A 24,001-nucleotide genomic window follows, 5' to 3' on the forward strand; every position below is an offset into this window, starting at 1 on the left:
CTGTGGCTCTCTCTCCCTCTTTGACTCTCACTCACTGTCTCACCCTTGCTTCCTCTGTCTCCCTCGCTCCCCTCGCTCCTCTCACACACTCACTCACTCACTCACTCACTCACATACAGATGGTCACAACCGTGGCTGATAGAAAATCCTCAATAGAGCTGCTTTAACCTGTACTCATGCAGACACACTTTTTGTAACCACCATCAAGCTCTCTTAAGTAATGTCCTCGTGGCATCATAATATGCTACTTGAAGTCTCTTTGAGCTTGCTATCTCTGTTTGTGTGCAGTACAGAGTGATGAACAAAATACTCTGAACAGAGACATTTTCACTTTTCTTTGTACTAAACTAATTTTCATGTACTAAACTTGCGTAAGAGAATGTTTGCTTATGCATAAGTCATTCAGCATTAGCTACAAATATCTTCATCACCCGTTATTTTTCCTCTAATATAGATATTTTTCCTTATTACAGACACTGAGATTATTATCAGACAATTTAAAGTCATTTCAGACATTTTTTCCATTTAGTTCGATAGATCATGACAACACTCTTACTGGCATTGTATTTGATATCATGTTCCACGGCATACACAGAATAGTAAGGAGCTGCTGTAAACCATGAACTCTAACCTACAGGGACAAAGGACCGTAATATCATCTGCATGGATAATTAAGTTCATTAGAGTATCACCAAACGATAAAAAAAAAACTGCCCCAAAAAATTGCCCCTTGTCTGACACCATTGCTCAGCCCAAATGGGGCTGAGAAACTAATGCCCCATTTACTTGCATAGATTGGTGTGCATATCAGTGAGCCAGAATTCTCACAGTGTATTTGGGCACCCCTCTTTGTTTAAAGTTAGCAAACAGAACTGATGACTTTTTACCTCTATATTTCTTTGCAATTTCCTTATCATACACGTCAGTGCCACGTTTAGCCTTAAAGCCAAACTTGTTTTCTGTGGAGTTAACGAACTCATTAAATGTGTCCAGCAGAATTCTGACAGCATGAAATAAAATATAGAATAAAGTTATGAACCTGTAATTATCTAGACTGTCTGCCTTTCCACCTCTGCACTAAAGGCTGGCATTATCAGAACAGAAAGCATAGAGTCTGGTAGCCATGAATCATAACATCAATTAAATAAATAGCAAGGACAAGAGCTATCCTCATACTGACTTATTTAAGATATTCAACAGATATATGATATAAACCACTTGCTTTTGTCACCTCGTACAAATAACACAGTTGATTAAGTTACTGCTGTCGCCATAACCAACAATTTCATTTTTACAGATGAAATCAATACCACACTTAAATTGGTGAGCTTTGTGTCCTCAAGCACAACCCCTTGTGTGGGTAGACTCTCGGTGTGCAAAAAATGTATATGACCATTGGAATTACTAATAGAAACACAGTCACCTTTTCTGCCATCAGCATTGTTTCAACTTTATATTTACTGTAAACACATGAGAGTAGCATCAATCTACACTGCTGGTAACTATTGGCTAGAAAGCAACAAACTGTATTTCCCAAAATGTCTAATTTGCTCTTTTAATGGCCCAGTTAACCAAGACAAGAAGTTGGAAATTTACCTTCAACAAAGGTGGTTCTTTTCATTAAAAAAAATTAAACTTAATTTGAGAAAGAATATTTATTGTTCACATATAAAAATTTTTTACATCCTGAATATGATTTCTTTATATTGTTTCCTATAAATACAAATATTCCAACATTTTATAAATCAAAGCACAATCCAGCTTTTTAAATCCAACAACAAAAACAATTTATGGAATTTCATCATTCAAAAAACAAAAGCTAAAGAAGAAAAAAAGTGCAAAATCAGAGAGCTGTGACATCCTCTCGTGTTATCCCAGCATCCTTTGCCATAGCGTAGAAAATGCCTCGTCTCTCAAGCAGGTTGCTCGGGGAGTCAAACTCCACTATTTTACCAGCATCAAGCACCATTACCCTGTGGAGGAGAAACACAGGCGTAAATGGTAGCCTGCAGAACAGCACGTCATTACTGGCTGGCAGAGGAGGATCCAAGAGAGATACATTTCCTGCTCAAATGTGAAAGAGATGGATCATGTGCCCATCCATTTGTGTCAGCCATCTGAATATACAGCACTTCAAGGTAGAAAAATAACATAACAAACAAGACAGGAGGGAAGGCGAGGGAGACAGTATGACTGTGACCACCAATGAGAGTAAAGGGACAACGCAAATGTTGATGATGTGTTTGCAAATAAAAAGAAAAAAGAAAATATCTATTAAGTGGCATGAGGGAGAGGACAAAGCTCTAAACACCTTGCATACAATCTAGTGGTTATTGAAGCACTTTTAAAGTGTATTTTATACAGATAAAATCTATACAATAAAATGAATAAATTCATGCATTTTACTCCTACACTCCTTCACCTCTTCTCTCATCTAGTCTATAGTGCTGCTGGTGCATCAAGGTACAAAATATCGGAGACTTTGAAGTCACACAGCTCTTTTCATGTCTGATTCTCAATACAGTTGTGCTTATAGCAGCTGAACCTCACAGCTGTGGCTTCTGTCACAACAGAGGATGAACCCTAACTGCTGGAACACCTGGCCCAGGAAACCTTACACTGAAACAGATCATTGTTTGGGACTGAAATAGAAGACAGAGGCATGACGAATAAACTAAACAATAACAAGGAAAATTCTATCCTTAAAAACTTCTATCCTAAAACACTTAAAAGTGCCCAGAATAATAGAAAGTCAACATCTAAAATGTTTTATGACAACTGAGCAAACAACATTTGCTGATGAAGACCATGTGATATGGTAATTAGCTCTGTAATGATCAGCAAAGTGGACCTTGAGTTGAAATTGTTTTGCTACTGCTACTTTCAATGTTTCACCGTTTAAGCCAAAATGGACAAAATGTCTGCTTACAATGCTAAAATGCTCAAATTAATGTATTGACAGCTCTGGAAAAACTGCGTTAGTGGACCTTGAGTTTGATTATTTTGTAGAATAACACTCTTACATATTCTGCATGTGTTGCCTAACAGAAGTCTGTCATTTTCATACAGTAATAAAAGGGAAGTGTGACAGCACAGGTGAGGTTTGCTTTATAATATTTATTATTCTTACAAATAAATTCAAGGCAACTTGTGGGATCTTCACCATGCACAAAATAAAAAATGTATGGAGGAGGAAATAAATTTACTGTCGACTGGAGTGGTATCAGCACTAGGACCTCTCATCAAAAGATTTTAAGGCACACTAACTCACCTGGAGCTGTCCATGATGCTGTGCAGGCGGTGGGCAATGGTGAGGACAGTGCAGTGTGAAAACTCCTTGCGGATGGTATTCTGAATGAGGTTGTCTGTCTCCAAGTCAACGGCTGCTGTGGCTTCATCCAGGATTAAGATACGAGACTTTCTCAGCAGTGCTCGAGCCAGACACAGCAGCTGCCTCTGTCCAACACTGGGAAGAGAGTGACGTGTTGATTTCTCAAAACAGAGATGGAATGAAACCACAAATAGACACCCATTAGTTCTTGCCTGAAATACACTGAAGGGTTATTTCCCTGTTGTAGGAGATTTTAGTGCCTTGTAGCTCAAACGACCGAGCTGTGTGGGTGGTGTGCATTAACATTCCATTAGGCTTAGACTGTGCAAAACACTCAACACAAGTTAAATGACATCTGAGGATGCTGAAGGTCATCACATGGCCAGGTGGTTTTAATGATTTCATTAAAACAATCTTGGTGTGTATTGCACTTGGTCGACATTTCATTTGGCAGACATATGATTGCAAATTTTACAAAAGATAGATAGATAGATAGATAGATAGATAGATAGATAGATAGATAGATAGATAGATAGATAGATAGATAGATAGATAGATAGATAGATAGATAGATACTTTATTTATCCCCTAGTGGAAGATTGTGGAAGATTTATACATTTTTAGATGTTTGCAGGTTACAAATCAACATTTAAAATAACTCATCTACTGGGCATCAAGTATGTTCTGTGCCATTTGCCTGTGTTTTGACTGTATCTTTGTGTATCTTTACGACCCATCTGAAATAATCAGATATTCTCATTTGCTGTATCTGTAATCTTTTGTAATGTGGAAGAGTAGCATTTATTTCTGTGGCCCACCTGAGGTTCTCTCCGCCCTCTGCGACTTCATGTTGTAATCTTTCCTGCAGCCCTGCCACATAGTCCTTCAGATGAGAGAGCTCCAGCACCCTCCAGATGTCCTCATCACGGAATCTGTCAAATGGATCCAGGTTCATCCTCAAGGTCCCGGAGAATAACACTGGATCCTGCGCCCACAGGGTTGGATGTGTCAGCGTACCTTTTAAAACTGAATACTATGTGAGGGGTTAGTGTGTATGTTTTTTTGTGCATACCTGTGGTATGATCGTGAGGCTGTTTCTCAGGTCATGTAGGCCTATTGTGGAGATATCTATATCATCCAGGCGGATGTGACCTTCAGTAGCTTCAATGATTCTAAACAGGCAGTTTGTTAGGCTTGATTTCCCAGCTCCAGTGCGGCCCACTATACCAATCTGCATGCAATGAGAGAGAGAGCGAGCACACAAAATACGTAATTTAACACAATGGCTTACAAATTTTTACTTTTCATGTAAGTGTTCATCTTTAAGCTTTTAGTGGAAGTTTTGTATTCTCACTGCAGCGTATACTGTGTTTGTGAAAGCTTTTAAAACCTGTGTCAGAACACCTAGTAATTACCTTTTTTTTCATGTTTACAGAAGCAGGAGCTTGATTTGTTTGGCGTGTGTCTGTATCTGTGTCTTATAAATGATATGCCTCAGTCCAAGGCAGTCAGTGGGTGAAAGAAACAAAGACAAAAGCTCTCTGACAGAGAGGTGGTTATAATCATCCCTGCTTTGTTGCAGATACATGCTCTGTACTGAAGCCTGTGTGCGCACTGAAGACATAGTAGAACCCTGACTGACGAACGATTCAAGCTTCATCAACAGAAAATCCACGGAAAAATAAACCTCAGTCCAGCATGCTGCTAAGAAAAGCAATGGAGACCAGGCTGAAGTAAACAAAACATCACTATTTTCTTCCAAAGATGAAAGAGCCCCAATGAGAGGGGACAAGAGAGAAATTCAGATGCAGTTATTTTCTTTTAGACAAGTAGTTTAGCCATCACATAGAAGCCGCAATATAAACTACTCTTTTAGTTTGTAGGTTCTAAAACTCATTTTAAAATTAAAAAAAAACTTTGTTTTACATCTAGTTTTAATGATGAACCTATTTAATTGGGTTCTTCAGGTTTTCTTGACCTAAAGTTACTAGTTATAGAGTTGCATATTACAACTACTCGTATACAGTTACAGAACACTTAAGTTAGAGAGGTTTTTAGCTGCCTTGAAAGGAAAAAAGCATTTGCTTGAGTCCTATTTTTATCGTCTAATATTTTCATGCTAATGACCCAATTATCTTATCTCCTCTGTTACTATTATTATTTATTTATTAGATTATTATTATAAATTATTATATTTTAAGATATATTGGATGTATTAAGCTGCATACTGACATAATACTATGCATACAATACACACACACACACACACACACACACACACACACACACACACACACACACACACACACACACACACCTTTTCAGTGCTGTTGATGTCACAGGTGATTCCATGCAGCACCAAGTCTAATCCAGATCTGTAACGGACCTGGTAGTTTTCAAACTGAAGCCTCCCTTCCGCGGGCCAATTCTCTGGAGGCCGAGTGTCAGTTACCCACTTAGCCTGTAGAAAGACACACACACACACACACACACACACACACACACACACACACACACACACACACACAACAGATGTGTAATGTAGTTGTCAAGGTGAGCTGTGATACACTAGGAAAGTACCTGGATAATATGAACACATTAAAAAGTAAGAAAAAACCCAACTGAATAAACAAATGATGACGCTATCTGAACACACTTTTAAAAAAGCCCTTACACACCTGTATACCTAAAGAAGAACACTTAAATTTCATCACATTTATTAAAAAATTTCAAGAAATCATGTGTTACTGGCCAGCTCTTAAACCTGAACGACTAAATGTCAGTAACTAAAGTGCATATCCTATTTTTGCAGCATGTGCCAGTGGGGGTCATGTTCCCAGAGCGATTTTTGAATGTAGAGAAAACTCTCAATTCGACATACCTCATTCTCTAGCTCGGCGTATTCACTCACTCTCTCCACGGCAACGATATTGGTCTCCAGCTCTGAGGTCATTCTCACCAGCCAGTTGAGGGTCTGCGTTACCTGCAGAGCCCCAATAGGAGAGAGGGCACTGTTTACATTGTTTGCATTGTTATAACTTATTATCATCGCACTGTAATTATTATTGCCACGAACATCATCGTTATTATCTGCAGTGTGTGTGATGTGAGTGTATCAGGGGACTGACATTAAGGGCGTAAGATATCGACAGGCCAACCAGGCCGCTGTCCAGAGAATCTCTGGAAATAACAGCAAACAGAGCCGCGAAAAACACCACCAGGTTTCCCAGGAACTCAAGACGGATGGCCAGCCATCTGTAAAGTAAACACACGCACACAGAAATACATGCACATACACACAGATTTAAGGGTGTCATCATTCACCAACACAATGAATAACCCATTAAAAAATGAATGTGTTTATATTTGGTAATGATTTGTGTTTGCAGTTATCTAACCTGTTTGACACTATCCACGGGTAGACACTCTTCAGGTTTTCATCAATAGTTATTTCGTTGTGTTTAAGAAACCTTTCTTGATGGCTGTAGGCTCTTATGACTGACAAGCCTGACACCGTCTCACTAAAGTGAGAGTATATGGGAGAGCGAGACACCGAGTCCAGCCGACGCAGCTGTCTTGAACTGGCTACATAGAACCGCTGGGTGTAGAGAGAGGGTAAGACGACAGATATGATTTAACTGGATTGTCTTTCAAATAGGAACAAGCATTTCTCTCTTTAATATTCACAGTTTCCATTTCATTCTGTTAGTTTTCATGAAATTAGTCTCCTTTCTGTTTCTTAAGCTTGTCTTTTTCTCACTCTTGTTCAGCTCACCTGTACAAAGTAGTAGACCAGGGCCAGAGGAATGATGATGATGGTGAAGAAAGGAGTGGCCAAACAGATGACAAACAGTGTCCCCAGTACGCCCAACAGACACAGGAGCCAGGAGCGGAAGGATTGAGGAATGGCTTCATCTATTGTGAAAATGTCCTTTAGGACCAGTGTTAGGATGGTTAGTCTCTATTAAAGGTAATTAAATATCACTATACTACTATTATTATTATTATTATTACTAATAATTACTATAGTGCTTTCAAATGACCAAGAACAGATCCAAATAGATCAAAACAATCTCATTTTGGGATGCTGTAGTTCCTGGTGGACAAGGACATATTTAAGTACACCTCAGGGGACGCCTGCGAGAACAGAAGTCTCATTAAAAAAAAGCTGACTCAGAACTCTGCCTAAGTGCCAAAGAGGACCAGAGGGAACAAACACATTGGACCTGTTTTAAAGTCCTTGGTTGCCTGCCAGTTTATGACTCTCTTAAAATACTTGTTTTTTTTTTACTTTTTACTCTGTATTTATGACATTTCTTTTTTCGTCTTCTGCATTAGTCTGAAATTGTTTTTACAGTTCACATTCATTCTGTTTTATTATCGTCTTTTCAGTCATCCGTAAAGCACTTTGAATTGTATGCAAAGGGTACTATGCAAATAAAGTTTGACTGACTGTTTAATTGACAGCATAAAGAATGGACATCAAGCTTAGAGGGCTTCAAAAGTGCTCCTTCTGTGTTGGATTGCAGAATTGATGCTAAATAAGAATGAAAGAAAAAAATTTGAATGAATGAATTAATCTTACCTTTGCAAAGCGGTTGACCACTCTTCCAATAGGCGTAGTGTCAAAGAACACCATGGGAACACGCAGTATGTTGTTAAGTAGCCTTGAGTGCAGGATTTGAGATGCAGCAACCGAAGCATTGGCTAGGAGCAGTGTACCAAGGAACACAAAGAGGCCTGCCATGAAAGGAGAGAGTTTCTAAAATATTCCCTATAACTATACTTTCACACAAAATGAAATACATTTTGCAAAAAAGTATGAATGAGGATAGTAGTATAAAAAACTAAAATTAAGACTAAAGGGCCCTTTTAAATGGAGACTAATCTAAATTTGGAGAATCACAAAGACACGTTTGTGCTGGTACTGTGAAAAAGGACAAATGTGAACAATCAGGCAAAAAAAATCCCAGTGTAGTCAATAAACCTGACCTGGGCATCACGAGAAGAGGAAACTGCATTTTACCATCTTAAAACATTAGCATGGCACATCCATTAGTAAATAGTCAGGGATGTGCTAAAATAAATCCAGGCCTTGGTTATTTTCAGGTACACTGTTCCTCATTTTACATGAAAAAGAACAAAGTCTAACAACGTTCTCACAACGACCTTAAGTGCTCTTCACTGTTAGCTAGTCAGTTACAGTTGCTTAAATGGAGCAACCCATTAACTAAGGCAGAGTTCTGAAATAATACACACATCATCTTAGCTGGTGTTTCATTTATGCATCTGCAGCTGATCTGCCGTAGCGATACCATCACTGAAAATCCAAAAGAGCCACTTATCACTTAAGTAAGAGGAATCTGCTGGATAAACCTGAGCAGCACTTCAAAATAGAATCTCTGTGGAAGTCATAACAAGCAAGGCAGTTCACCACTAGTGACAAGCTTCAAAAATGACAGCAGCACAGTGAATCCTCAGTTCAAGCTCCTCTATTCTGATGTTCCCTGAGGGTAAGTGCTATCATCTACACTCCTGTTCACTGTTATAATCAATTTAAAATTCAACAGGACACTCAGTTCTACACTTTTTTTAACATCATGACATCCTTCATCCTGTCTCTGCGGAATATTTGATTTAAACGGTATGAAATTACCATAAATTGCTAAAAACTTAATAGTAACAGAGGATATAATTGGGTCATTAGCATGAAAATATTAGACGATAAAAATAGGACTCAAGCAAATGCTTTTTTCCTTTCAAGGCAGCTAAAAACCTCTCTAACTCTAACCTAAAGTTAATAGTTCAAATTTCTTGTTGAGAATTACATGAGAAGATGAATACAACTATCTGTGCTTGTGTGTTAAGTATAGAGATGGATTAAGGGTGGAGTTACAGTAGTATGGACAAACAGCTAGCCTGGCTCTGCCTAAAGTTCAGAAGTATGCCTACCTGTACCATCTGTAAAGCTTAGAGCCTATTATGTTAAACAGACTTGAACAAATGTCAGGTTGTGGTTGTACAGGGAGTTATGTGCTGTAATTATTCCTTGGACAGCTCTGCTATATCCGACTTGTTGCTTAACAATATGGAACAGCCTGAAAACCAAACACATGGACGCTTCCAGTCAGCAAGTCTGTTGCTTTGGGTAATTAAACCCAAATTGAACGGATACAATGTTTTATTACCAATACAAAGTATTCTAACCCTCATAGAAGCTTAAGTCCATTCTCTACCAGCCAACACACACAACACAAACGCAGCAGCTCCACCACTTTTATGTGCAGGTTGCACATAAAATACTATAAAGACATACTGGAACATGAATGTAGGAGAGACAGAGTTTTTACTGTCAGTGGGAGGGAAACCCCCCCCCCACTTTAGCATTGAAGTTAACTGACATGAATCTGAAAATATATAAATAAAAAAAGGCTTGACTGCAGTGAGTTGAACTGTTCAGTTACCTTGAGCCACTCCCAGAGCTCCGAACACTCCCACCCTGGTATCCCTCTTCCAGGCAGGGTATGTAATGTTATAGTACTCCACTGCATCATTGGTCCAGTCACTCAGCCACAGGTTCTGACCGATGAACGCAATGTTCTGGATGAAGTAAACCACGAAGACCATGACGGCATATCCCCAGCCCATGGCACGCAGGTACTGAAGGTAGACTGAGAACTTCACCTGGATGTCAAAGCAAGAAAAAAATAAAAAGTAAATAAAAATATCTAAGGAAACAGGTTCTAATTTTTTCATTTGTGCTGTTGATAAAAGTATTTAGGTAGACCAACAACTTATATCACCTGTCCTGTTTCCATGGCTTCTTTCTCTATTAGCCTCTGGCCTTTCTTTGATTCACCAATGTTCTCAGATTTTCTTATAGAACTGTTTTTTCTTAGTCTGACACTAAGAAAAAATGACAGAACAGACAAAATTAAAAAAAAAGAAACAATATTATAACCAGGACAATATAAAATATTGTCCTTGTTTTCTGGGCATGAGATCTTGTAATAGTGGTGATTTGGTTAAGAAGCCCCCCCCCCCCCCGGTCCCCAACATTAATCCACACTCACACACACAAACACACACAGCCTGTATCATCCACCACTAACCTGCCGTTGCGCTGGCTGCGGCGGATACTAGTTTCTCTCTTCAGAGTAACAGAAACTGTGTCCTCCAAAGGAGAGTCAGGTTGCATATCCTCTCTTTCAGGGATGAGCTCCACATCTGCGGTATCCTGGCAAGGATCTGAATAAATAGGGTCACACATTTTATTAACTTGACAGTGCTTGAGGTAACGGAGTTAATCATATAAGTATAAAATATTGGTACATTGGTAAATACAAAGAAAGGCAAAACAGCACATCTAAATAATGCCACCCTGTATATAACTCATAATCACACAGTAGTACATATGCAGTCAGTTTTTGCATACGTCAGCAATCTGTGCAGCTCATGTCCATAATGCAGCGAGACAAAAGGGGGAGCTACCTGACTCTGACTGGGTCTGATTACTTTGCTCTCTGGCATATGTGTCTAGAAACTCAGAAAAAGCTCCTCTGCTGGCACGAAGGCTGTTGTAGGATCCGACCTCAGAAATCCTTCCATCCTGAAGGACCACTATTTCATCTACGAAAGGCAGGAAGTTCACTCCATGAGTCACCAGGATACGAGTCTGTACAGATAAAGACACACTGGGCGTCAGCTTCAAAACCACAATTCACTTTGGGCAATAAATAATCAAAAGTTAAAACACTGTAATGTGTGTTTACCAGCAGGCCTATGGAATGACTGGAAACCACTATTTCACACCTATTTTTGATTAGAAAAACTATTCATATCCTGAACTGCCAGCTGCTAATGCTACCAATACACTGTATTCAACACTTTACTATGATTTCTACCAGTCAAATCCTAGTTATTTTGAAGTGCAGAATTTAATACTGATCAATACTTTAATTGGGGTTCAGTACAAACCTTATCTTTGAGTAGTCCATTGGGTCCAATCACATTATCAAAGAGATGCTTTCCTACATGAGAGTCCACAGCAGACAAGGGGTCATCCAGTAGATAAATATCAGCCTGACTATAAGCTGCTCTGGCCAAGCTAACACGCTGCTTCTGACCCCCTGAGAGGTTGATGCCCTGATGAAAGGAGAGGAGAGGAGAGGAGAGAAGGGAAGAGAAGAGAAGAGAAACAGCACAAGCAAAATATTAGCTTTAAACGGTTGTCTGTGTTTTTAAGCGTCCCATCAGCACTGAAACAACATTATTATACAACAATAGCACAACCTTGAGAAAAATAAAACTAGACATGATTTTCTCAGTCAGGGTTTTGTGAGCAAGTTCAAAGTCCCTGCAAGATGATTTTATATTTGGAAATAATGGAATCACACCACCTGATTTCAAGTACAAGCTAAAAGATGCAAAAACAGTGGAAGTAAAGGGCAATTTGACCAATAATCAATATCACAATGATTTTACATATATTAATTAATAAATACATCCTAACATGTTCAAATCCTCGAAACCTTAAACCCTTGAATAGATTCTTACCTTCTCACCAATCTCAGTGAGGTCTCCACCAGCCAGCAGCTCCAAGTCAGGGGCCAGGGCACAATCATGTATCACCTCCTGGAGCCTCCTTTCCTCGTGGGGAGAGCCAAACAGAATATTATCCCTCAGAGTGGCGTTTTGGATCCAGGCTTGCTGTGGCACAAATGCAAGGGAACCCTGGGGAGAAAGATCATTAAGGGTCAGGCTCAGACTTTCCTGTAACGACAATATTGTCCAGCCACTTCTGTGAAGAATGGGTACAATAAGCTTTAACTATCTTTTGCAATGGAGTTGGCCATGGACTAAAGAGCTGTAGACTTATACATTGTATGTAGCCGCCTCTATTGTTGTTGTTGGAGGACATTGAGCCTTTTAGGCTTTGTTGTTTATTATAGTCTTTTAATCCTCGATGATTGTAATTACTGCTGCGCAAAGGAATTCTGAATTTTCAATTGTCAAATAAATTTTAAAAAATATTGATCAATTGAAACCATTTGAAAACATTTTCTTTTGTGTGCACATTACTTGGTTGAACACACTTTTATTGCTAGACAGACATGAAGACAAAAAATTATGCATCACCCGAATGTTGATAAAGCCTTTGGTGCTGTGCATCTCTCCCAGGAGAGCTGACATGAGAGACGACTTTCCTGAGCCCACAGCTCCCACCACTGCCACCAACCGACCCGGCTTAATGTCTAAGGACACACTGGAAAACACACACAGAGGTAATGTGGTCAAAAAACAGTAAAAGACAAACATATTTTTTTGCGTAATATCCAAACACGTAATTTTGTGTCTGACGAAACAGACATACTTTTTCAGCAGAGGCTCAGCATCTCTTTCCCAAGCAAAGGAACCGTCACATACGCTGATAGCAGAGTCTAACGGATGAAAAGAGATGCACAGAGAAGACAGATTAACTGCACATTTACCAAAAAATCCATAAATAATCTTTGCTGCTCAGCAGAGGAGCAGGAGTGAAGGCTGATGGTGAACATACTGAAACTGGGGTCATGCTTCACAATGTCACTCTCAAGATCGTCACCTCCGAGAAACTTCTCAAGGCGCTTCCTGGACACTGTTGTCTGAAGTGAAAAAAAATACAGGTTAACGGGCTATGGGCAAAGGTTTGGTATGTGAGTATGTACCGTGAGTTGTTGCTCTCTTACTTGCACAATTGCAGCAATGAGCATGGGCAGCATGGCCAGGGGAAATCGGAGGATGTTGAAAAGCGATATGGAGGTGAAAGCTTTCTCAGCCGTCAACACGTTCTCTGAGCTCACCCCTACAAACACTGCAAATGTGGCCAAAGAAACCTGTGGCCAAAGAAAAGTGTGAGAAAAAGGATTTGCAAAGACCTTCTTTAGTCAGCCGCTTCTCATTTTTTTGTGACGCTTCTTCACAGGACTCACCAGAGCTGGAGCGCAGCTGAAAATGAAGGTAGAGACAGACGACAGGTAGGCAAACTTCCTCATGACATTCAGTTCTTGCCCCCTAATGCTTTCCACCTGCGCCTGAAAGGATGGCTCCCATGCATACAGCTTCAGAATCTGGGGGGAGGCAAAGGACGGATGGGGGGACGAGGGAGGAGAGGGCATTGTGGAGGACATGGAAAAGGAAGGGTGGGGAACAGAGGAATAGCATTCATATCTTATGTAGTCAACGCCAATAAACCACAGGTGGTGGATGCAGTACAATAGAAGGAACAGCGGACTAACATTTCAGCTTTTTCCTCAAGCATAAAAGCCTTTCATCTGAGGAAGGGGCCTCACTTAGAGTCCCCCCACCCCACCACTCCACCTGAACTATTTATCAGAAAAAGAAAAGCAGCAGAGGTGGTAATCTTACACCAATTACTATGAATACACTGAATAAAGGCACTCACCTTGATCCCATTGAGTATTTCATTCATGATTTTCAGTCTTTTGTCTTTGAACTTCATGTTCTCTATCTGAAAAGAGACTCATGTTAAAAAAACATAAAGGAAAATAACAAAAACATGTGACAGTAAATGCAGCCAAGCATATTTCTTTGAAAATGTCAAATTACAAATTACATATGGAACAAGCAGTGAAATGCAGGCGTAGGTTTGCATATGGACGGTAATGATGCTAGCTCCATGCATAATTGTTGACATTCCTCGGCTCAGGCCTCTATGCTTCCGTTTGATTCTGTCACCTCTGTTTACAGAGGGAATATAATTAGTGACAGGTTCCACATGCACAACCTTGTTGTCCATGTTAATGGATTGGAGTTTAATCTCTGTGTGTTTTGCAGTCATTTTTACTACCAGTGTGCAAAGACTTGAGCTTAACACTTTTTTGGTGTTTTATTTGAAGTTTTGATATCAATAAAAAGATATATTTGTGGTTTTAAGCACCAAAAATCATCTCTATATAGTTTTATTTCTCCTCTCTCCGGCTTCTCTCTGGAGCTCTAGCAACAACAGGTTGATAAGCCAATCAGAAGAGAGGCACCAAGCCTCTCCTCTGGTTGGCTGACTGTTTTCTGAGTGATTAACTAAAAATGTAGCAGATTTCAGGTTAACACTTATATAAATGCTGCAAGGTTGGATGGTGGGAACGTTTGTGCCAGGTTTGGGGTGACTGCTTTGTTGTGACATCATAAAGCTATGGAAGTCCTGACGGCTCTTTTTAAGCATAGACTGTACGGTCGAGTTTCTGAATACAGCTTATGTGAATTTTTCTGTGGTCTGAAGCTTTGATACTTTCACATTTTTAATATAGACCCGAGACCAGCTTTATAATAAAAAAAGACATGGAAGAGTTCATTATTTGTCAGAAAGTAAAGCAAGTTGTCGACCTTGAAAGTGGCTTCCTGTTTTTTAATTTTGAACTTTGAATATTGAATATTTTTGTCAATGTTTCTGTGCTTTCAGTATGTCTCTATGTTGTTTGAATAATCAGTACAATAAAGAGTCAAGAGCTGACAAATTATTAAAAATAATGGAGCTAGTTATTCTCCCAGTTGTTTCTAAAGTCTAAACATAGCAGACCATGTATGTACATGTCTAATAGAATGATGGAAACTGTTAAAGAAATGATAAAACAGGGACAAGTGAATCTGAAGACCGCAAATTATATTAAAAAAATGTTTGTTGTGCTTTTATTTTGTACTTTTATTTTCACCACCTCAACCGTTGCATGTAGGTAAATTGTACAGATCCTGGTGTAATGTGTTACTTTTTAGTGTGCCATATTTTCTAATTCAGTGATGTTGTTATTCAGTATTACTAATGACATTCAAGTATTTAAGTTTTATTAAACCCTAACTACAATTGTGGTATATTATTTTTGTTAAACGCAGTACACTATTTTCTAAAGCTGTAAAAACTGTATGTGTGTGCAATTCTGCTGACCTGGATTTTTCTGGCCTTGGTGGCTAGCAGTCCATTGATCGGCACCATTAACACCATGACTGCCAGTCCTGCCAAAACAGAAGGTCCTAACTCCAGCCACAAAAATGCAATGGCCATGATTATCTGTAGAGGGCAGGACCAGAGCAGGTGGATGAAGTTGGTCACATCGTTGAAGCGCTGGGCGTCGGCTGACATCAGGTTCACTGTTTCCCCAACCGTTGACTCTTTACGAGTGTCATTAGACACAACCAATGCCTTGGAGGAAGAATAAAGGAGGAACAGCAGGCAAGATTTTAAAATGTAATAAAATTGTAAATGATAAAAGATACAGAACCAACAAAAAATATATTTTTCTTTGAATTCACACTCTCGACTGGTGGTGTGCAGTTACTACTGTATCCAAAAGTATGAGTAATTGAATAGCTCAGGTTGGAAACACGAGAGACTGAGGTAAAGTATTTCCAGTGTTAGGTATGTTGTGGTCCCATGTTGATAAAAGTGATTTTTCACTCATACAGCTGACAAATTAACATTTTATTTCGGAACAGATAGGGTCAGCAGGGCTGGCATTATCTTCGCCTTGTGTATATGTGTCTGTCATCATGGCAAAATGTGGCCCTGGAGACACCTACTGTAGCAACTACCAGAGGCAGTCCTGAGTATTGTGGCAGGTCTGTGGAGAGGTTTTGTCACATGATTTTACCTTTTTGTACACAGCAGCCATGATGGCAGTGCGAACTTTCATCCCCAGCACAAAGCAGCGCTGGAAGTACTGCTGCAGGAACAGAGACTGCAGAATGGCCACCACTAGCAGCAGCACTGCATACAGATAGCCTTCCCAGGTATATCTGGATTTGTCCTGAGTGAAGGAGACCATCAATCTAGCAACAGAGAAAAAGTTAGTTAATGGGGAAGCTCCGCACAGACTTTCCAGGATCTAACTGTTGCTGATGATTCTTAATTAAACAGAAATGGGTTGCCACAGGGTTCTATCCTTGGTCCACTGCTTTTAACATTATACATAAATAATAGAATTGTTCCTAATCAATAACGTCCATTGTTGCTGATGATACAAATTTATATGCCCCAGGAGCCACCCTAGCGCAGACCCTGACTCATCTTCAGACTTACGATTATCACTCCCTAACGACAGACTAGTTTTAAATCCACCTCCTCCACTGACTCATAATCCTGCCATTAAAACTTTACATGGCATCCATATTGCTCTTGCTGAGTCATACAAATATTTGACAATAGACAACCATTCAGGATTCATATTCAACATTTGATTTAAAAATTAGGCTTCGTGTATAGAATGAAATGATGTCTGTCTTCCTCCAACAGTAAAACTATTGCAGTCAACCTTAACGTCTGTCCTTGACTGATATTCTGTATTGTCATGCTGCCCCATCTACACTCCAGCAATTAAACCCTGTGTATCATAGTGCACTACACTTTATCACAAATGACAAAGAACGTACCCATCTTTGTTCTCTGTATCACACAGTGGGTTGGACCTCCCTACAGTCAAGAAGGAATGTCAGTCATTTATAAAGCTCCACTGTTGAAGCTTCCAAACTACGTGACATCTGTTCTCTCCTTTCAATCTGGTTCAAGCTGGTTTCGAGTACCATGTGCTGTTTAAATGGACCAAACTGCCCTCAAAATAGAGGCGTACATTTCCCTTGGAGATTTTAACGCTTTATCTTGTGCCTTTTATTACGATTCTTGTTTTTCTTATCACCTTGTTTCTCAGTTTCTTGTGTAATTGTGCCATTTTTGTTTTGCTGATTGTGTTCTTGTAATTGTTTCTTGTTCTCAGGTCTCATTTTGTAAAGAGATCTTTACAATAAATACTGTGAAGTATTACTACATTTTCCCTCATTTTGCTTCCCATTTACTTTTTTTCCCACCATTTCCCCTCCCCCTGTGAGGCACTTGTGTTATCAGTTGATGTTTAAGCTAACCAATATTAAATAGCTAAACTCAAGGGTTAGATGATTCACAAGCACACAACATGTATACAGCTTTGAAGGGGAACAATGAGTTCACACATCAGAGTCTGTTTACAGGTTTTGGGGAATAGTACTGCATCTACATATGTGAAATAAGTTATATAAAGGCTTTTGTGGCTCTAGAGGAAGCTGTGTAAAGTCTGATAAGTTGCCTCAAATGATGCCACTTGTGTCAGCATCAGCAGAAGCTGAAAATGACAACAAAAATGACAAAACAAATGACATCTCTGGTTCTGCTGCATTGATTTTTTTTTTTTTAAGCTGTTCATCATGAATTCAATTAAATCTTTGCTACAAGGTCGAAGTGAAAAACAAAGATCAATTCCTATCCTGAGTTTCCCCCTCCTTCAACATCATACTGTTTTATGTTGTGTTTGTGTGAGCATACAGACTCTGTGTTAATGATTGCAGACAATGGTGACAGAGTGAAACAGTAAACAGAAAACATTATTTTGTTGACAGTGATGCAGACTGACTTTTCAGATTCAAGGTTTGTCAGTGGGGTTTGATTTTTAAGGAACAATGAAATCTATAAAAAAAACTGTAAACACATTAATCTGCAAGGCAAATTAGCTGCTCATAAGACAACTGGAGAAAATCACTATCTATATCCGGTCGCTGATGAGAGGGTTTTATTTAAACTCTAACTCACTTCAGGAGTTGAGGACTGACGAAAGCCAACAGGTCCTGCAGGAGTTTGAACACGGCAGATTCGAAGAGCACCCCTTTGAAGGTCTTGTAAATGGTGGTAATCAGCCATGAGTTGGGATAGTCCTCTTCTTCCTTCTTTTTGTCCTTTTTCTTCTTCTTTTCATCTTCTTTCTTTCCCTTTTCCTCCTAAAGAAGAGTATTGTTTGAGCACACATTGCCATTCATATTCAGCAACAATAAATCTGGGACATTGATTAAAAATAAAATCCATCTGGAATGGAAAAGAATGCACTATATATGTGTGTTCAGTGTTTTTTCTCTGCACACTCTCACCATCATCAACACATCCTGACTGATGCCTTTCCCCAGACCGTTGGAGAGGCCATTCTGAAAGGCCACATCCTGGGCTTTGTCTCTGTTCTTATCCCATTTCTTCTTCATCTGCGTTTGGAAGCGGACCCGAGCTGCGGCCAACTCCGGCTGCATGAAATTCTGGAAGCGCTGGTTGATGTAAGCAGTGCTGTCTGTCTCGTTTAGCTCCCACATGTCCTCCTGAACCAGGGGCCGCTTGTAGCCTTTAATCACCATGCTGGAGAGATGAGGAGAAGTTGGAAGTCAATGGCGTAGACGTGCGGGTGTATGCTCGGATTCAAGCAACTTTTAACTTACCTGTTAAACCAGTTGAATGTGATTCTGCTCAAAAATGCTGCACCTGCCTCGGGATTCTGTGAATAGCAACAATAAATAAAAAAAAAATACAAAAAACAGCACACAGATGTATTATGTTCACAGCAGGCTGAGGCAATGAGGATTCTGCATATTACATTATTATGAACTTGACAGTATGAAAAAAGGCTTCCATCTGGATGCCTAGGTACCTTTTTTACATGCTCCTCAGCCTCTGGAGAGATATCAGCCACAGCAGAGAGAAGAAGTGCAATCACTTCGAGGCCAAAGGAAATGTAGAAAAGGCAGAAACGAGGAAGATCACTGATCTCTCCCTGATGGTCGAAAGACACGTGTTCAAGGGTGAGGAAGGCGCATTATGTATGAGTAAAATTAGCAGTTTTCAGCTACCCGACCTCCCGACTTGATGATTGAACGTTTTTTTGCTCCTACCTGCCTAAGCGCTTCTCGTAGGAGGGTCTGGAAAGGGAAGACGTCGCACAGAACAAGGAGCAACCAGAAGAGGAAGAGAGTGGCCGAGTCCACCGCTCCTTCTCTTCGCCTCACTCCCTCCTGGCACAACAGCAGAAGGATCTAACAAAGAAGACATGGCAGAAATTTAAAAAAACATAATCTTTTCATCTTGACCTCTTGAGCAGATAAAGAAATGTAAAACCTGTTATATTTACCCATGTGACAGCATACAGGACAGGGTTTGCATAGTATACACCAGGATGTTTCACTGTTGATGGCGGGTCTTTGCTTGGACCATAATCCTCTCCCAGTGTGACTGCCAAGGCCGCTATGGCCGTCAGCAACAACAGAGACACCACAAGCTGAGGGGAGGGGACAGGGATGTGAGCGTGTTTTGCCTTTCGTTCATCCACTTGTTTGTTTGACCTTCACTGTGCAGAGTCAGACACTAGAAGGTAAAACTTCTCCATGCTCAACTTGAATCTCAGTTTAAGACGTGTACATACAAGTGTGGTTTTGTGTCATCACAACGAGTTTAAGAGGCAGTGCAGGTGCAGGAGACACTTGAACTTTTGAAACTAAAAACATTTGCACATTCATAGACTCTGCATTTTTTTTAAAGAGTGGGAAGGAGCAAATGTAATTTTAAGAATATTTAAATGTGTAATTGAACTGTTTTTGTGGAAAAACTAAACCAGACACAAATTATTGTAATGTTATAATTCCAAGCAGAGTTTCACCATATACTGTACCATATAAATTATATGTCTAAAAATATAACTGGAGAGGATATTTAAATAAAGAATACAAATTAGCCTACTGAGGAAGGAATTTAACTGTATCTTTGACCTCTTGTGCCAAGATTTCCTAATGGATATTTGTTGCTTGTGTTAATCAGCTCCCTCTTCTTCCCTCTCGTATTATGTCTGGAACACTGTGCTTGTTTGTTTCTTTTTGCTTGCTGTATGCGTTACCTGCTTGCAGAGGTAGCTCTTGGACAGGTGTTTTGTGTTCACTTGTGTCCTTCTGCAGAGAGACACCAGGTGCCACGGGGCACAGAGCCACAGGAACCCCAGAGGGATCCAGACCAGCGCCGTCTGCTCCACACATACTGGGAGATCTGGGTCCTCTCTATCCACATATGAAGCATTCTGAAGTGCACACACAAACAAACAAACACACACACACACACACACACACACACACACACACACACACACACACACACACGTTCATCACACAAGGATAACAGAAGCCTTACAAAATCATGCTTCCTGCATAATCTGCAAATGCAATACAAACACACTCCCATCCGTGTACCTCCAGAGCTTGTGCAATATTACACCGCAGGGACACCAAACAACTCCCTAATTAGAAATTTAATCAACAGCCACTCACACGTGATTAAATCCTTAGTCCATGCTCACTATTTACAGCAGCAGGTGTAAAGCGCACTCCTGGAGAGGTTAACAATGAAGAGCTGCCTCTCCATCTAATGGACCGATAGGAACGTGGTGTGAGAGGAGCTGAACACTGAGGAGTTTAATGTGTTATAAAAACAAATGACCCTGACAGAGAACAGAAAATTGTATTTATTAGCGTTTCTAGGACTTGAAATTATTGCCGTCCTCTCGGACAGCAACCTGTTATTAGATGAAGTTTTGTTCCATTTCACAGGCTACATTAGTAATACATGCTCCAGGAGGGAATGTAGCAGTACGAGCTGGAAGAGATGTATGTATGTGTGTTTTTAGACAGCACAGGGAGGTGTTTATCTGTGTGGATGCTTTTAGTGGATATATTTCCCCATGAGGAAAGCACAATCTGTACTGTTTTTTTTTTCAATTAGCTAACAGTTATCAAAAGAAGTGAAATATTGCATATCACCACATCCCAGAGCCCAAGGTGATGCATGCAAGTGTCTTGTCTCTGACCAAAAGTCCAAATCCCAAATGTATTCAGTTTAACAAGAAGAAAAGCAGCAAATCCTCTCATTATGAAGCTGAAACCAGAGAAAGTGTATGCACTTTTCACCATTTTGTTATTATCAGTTAAATTCATTAAATATAATTGAGAAGGGTTTGTTTATCTTACAGTCACAGGGATCCAGAGTTGCAGCTCATAAACATATCCTGCAGGGATTTTACATGCTGAGTCATATCTTACTTAAGGACAGTCACATGTTCACTGAGCTCACTGTGTACAGGGGTTGAAAACATAAAATGCTTTCACATAAAAGTGCTAAAACATCCTCTTTGTCCTTTAACATAATCTTCCTCACACATTCCTTAGCTGAAATGTGTTAGCTACAGTTAGCTACAGTATGTCATGGTGCGAAGGATTGACATGACAATATGTAAAATAACAGTTTCTTGACTCTTCTTGAGGTGATCATTTCTATGACATGACACAAAATAAAAGACATGTTGCATTGTCATGTATTACAGTGTACGGGTGTTATCATTTCCATCCTCTGTAATTCTCCAGTCACATTAAGTGAAATTACAGCACAGTTTATTGATCATATGTGTCAAACGTTTTTTCTGTTTTTCATTTTGAAAGTCGAAAGTGAGTCTAAAGTGAAGCCAACTGATCACAATTTCCCTCAGCTCCCAGTCTCTCCCCTCTGCTGCATTAGCTCTGGTTGCTGAACTCACCCAGAAAACGGATCCACAGTATTCCTCCAAGGCTGCGGCACACATGGTCCACGTTGATGGCTTCAGTTGCTCTTAGATGACCAGACAACCAGGCGCCTCTTGCCCTCTGCTCAGCGGCTGCTGAGCTTGACTAGAACGCTCCTACTCTCTGCCCACCCACACCCCAGAGACAATCACAGGACGTTACTCTGAGGGACTTTGAGCCATGAGGCTTTTAAGCTGAAAGAAAAACTTGGAACGTCCTTGTGCAGAGAAAATATATTAGTATGCCAAAAATGTATTGATTTAATGTGGGAGAGCAGAGGTGGGTTATCGATTATTTCAGTCTTCACTTCATTTTTTGTCAGGCAGAAGGTTATTGAGGTTTATCTTCCAGTGGTCCTCAGTGGCTTGTTTCACATCTGCAAGAATCGCACACATGAAGTGCTCCTGATGTAAATGAAAGAACTTAACTGCTGTAGTCAGAGTCATTGAGAAAATCCAGCTTTGTACCGGCCCACAGACACTCCTCAATGCTCAGGAGCGTCTAAAGTTCAACATTTCTGTCATGTAAGAAGAAAAAGAGAGCGGCAGAGGGGCTTGCATAAGTATTCCTCTAGTGTTTTTCCTGTGTTAGGGAGACAGCCCACCAAAAAAAGGGAATGTGTTGGGAGGGGGGATGGGTTTGCGCTCATTAGACCCCTTTTCCTGTTATGTTTCCAACTCTCCTCTGCATGCTTTCACTCAATCTGGACCATTTTTCGGATCTCAAGTCACATCAGATTAATTTCAGGCAGTCATTCATTCGAATGAGGTTGTTGGGCTGAAGGTAAAATAATGTGATTTTCTGTTGCCTCTTCTGCTCAGAAGGAGGACTTTTTTACTCCTAAACCAAAGAACATGCTGTATACTACAGATTCAAGTCAAAAAGAGAGATTGAGAGCAGATAAAGTTCACCAGTCAGACCAAGTTAAGATCACTGTAGCCTGAAGCGACCAAACGGTACAGTATGTGACCAAAAACAAAACTTGTGCGTTACTGTGCAAAACCTTAGGTTTACGTATAATGCTGAAGTTGGGCTTTTTTTTCTTTGGACAGACTACTCCAGAGGTAAATTGCTACCAGACACTAGTTCAACACAAACCACAGGAACTAAGATATTTACTGCAGGTTTGCATGTGAGTACAAAGAGAGAGGAGCACTTTGTATGAGAGGGAGTCGACAGCATTGTTTTGCTGAAGTTATGATCCATGTGATGTCTCTCTGCATTAAAGCGGGTCAAGTCGAAGCACAGTGGCATCTTTTCAGCTTTATACAATGGTCCATGTCTTCATTACTGACAAGCAACTTTAACATAAACAGATCTTCTCAACAACCTGACATATGTAGTGTCAGTGAGGAAAACACAGATGTGTCAAAGACAATACTCAACATGGCCGACGCAAACTTGCTGCATAAGAAAGTGACTCATTTACAGTGCTGCAAATACAAGTTTTATTTGCAATAAAGAACGTGTGTGAAAACTATCTCACCGACTGTGATGGTCCAAAAACAGATTACGCTGAGTGCCTGACGGTTAATCATTACATGTTTGATAACACCAAATGGTTACAATCTGGCTGACTCACTGTGTGTATAACCCCAAGGACAGCAGTGTGACACGTGAGGTAACCTATGCGCAATATAAGAGCAATGTAATGTGTAATGTTTATAACTATGGTTGTATGCACAGAGGTGAGCATCATTTTGCAATTAGCCCTCGGTACCAATCAGCTAAATCTGGTTACTTGTTATATAATAGTGAAGGCAGTTACTTTGACAGGGACTTTAAGTGAAGCTAAGAGGAGTTATGTTGAGGGGCAATAGCAGACACAGAGGACAGTTTCAAGAGGGGGTAGGGCAGAGGAGAAAGATAAATAAATATTAGCTGCCTATAGCAAACTACAACTAAGAGCAATTTGAAACCGGAGAAATCCATAAATATTTGATTGAAAACTGTTTCCTATCCAGTCTGAGGTGTTTTGCTACAATTCTTTTCCGACGTATACAGTATGTAAAGACGTAAAGGTCACCTTAGAAAAAAAAGCCATGAAAGAGGACATGCAGAATGGGCTATGGCTAAAGCTGAAATGGATAAATTATTAAATTATTAGTCCAATCAACAGACAATGAATCTGAGAGGTAGAGTGGTTATATGACATTATCTCATGTCTCTGCCATATTCTGCTTTAACTTTCTATTGATCACCTCCTTTGTTTAATGAAATCATAGATTCATTGACTCTCTGTTT

The 24,001-nt window shown here is 39.9% G+C and overlaps 1 protein-coding gene across 1 annotated transcript; it reads right to left on the bottom strand.

The window, feature by feature from the left end:
* Positions 1-1,640: 1,640 nt before the first annotated feature.
* abcc2 (ATP binding cassette subfamily C member 2) lies at positions 1,641-22,301 on the bottom strand. Its single transcript, XM_023409405.2, has 32 exons — positions 21,733-22,301; positions 20,050-20,226; positions 19,291-19,437; positions 19,055-19,195; positions 18,814-18,936; positions 18,605-18,660; positions 18,269-18,524; positions 17,937-18,121; positions 15,973-16,150; positions 15,270-15,524; positions 13,776-13,841; positions 13,303-13,440; positions 13,060-13,206; positions 12,891-12,975; positions 12,705-12,771; positions 12,470-12,596; positions 11,888-12,064; positions 11,309-11,476; positions 10,823-11,006; positions 10,444-10,579; positions 10,135-10,237; positions 9,796-10,015; positions 7,917-8,071; positions 7,107-7,262; positions 6,730-6,929; positions 6,460-6,586; positions 6,213-6,314; positions 5,649-5,792; positions 4,404-4,562; positions 4,150-4,316; positions 3,272-3,466; positions 1,641-1,973 (listed from the first exon to the last, which is right to left on the bottom strand). The coding sequence occupies exons 1-32, from the start codon at positions 21,775-21,777 to the stop codon at positions 1,844-1,846; spliced, it is 4,716 nt and encodes a 1,571-aa protein (XP_023265173.1). The 5' UTR covers positions 21,778-22,301; the 3' UTR covers positions 1,641-1,843.
* Between the last annotated feature and the right edge of the window lie 1,700 nt (positions 22,302-24,001).

The sequence above is a fragment of the Seriola lalandi genome, unplaced genomic scaffold (genome assembly GCF_002814215.2).
Source record: "Seriola lalandi dorsalis isolate HSWRI2012SDOR001 ecotype SW California unplaced genomic scaffold, Sedor1 jcf7180002054391, whole genome shotgun sequence".
In the NCBI taxonomy this organism is placed as follows: Eukaryota; Metazoa; Chordata; class Actinopteri; order Carangiformes; family Carangidae; genus Seriola; species Seriola lalandi.

Excerpts from the sequence above, each read along its gene's own strand:
- abcc2 (XM_023409405.2), bottom strand. The coding sequence starts at position 21,777 with ATGTGTGCCGCAGCCTTGGAGGAATACTGTGGATCCGTTTTCTGG. Across the intron at positions 19,196-19,290 it reads TCCTGTATGCTGTCACATGG|ATCCTTCTGCTGTTGTGCCA; the intron begins GTAAATATAACA and ends CTTCTTTGTTAG. Across the intron at positions 12,772-12,890 it reads GAAGCATGACCCCAGTTTCA|ACTCTGCTATCAGCGTATGT; the intron begins GTATGTTCACCA and ends TTCATCCGTTAG.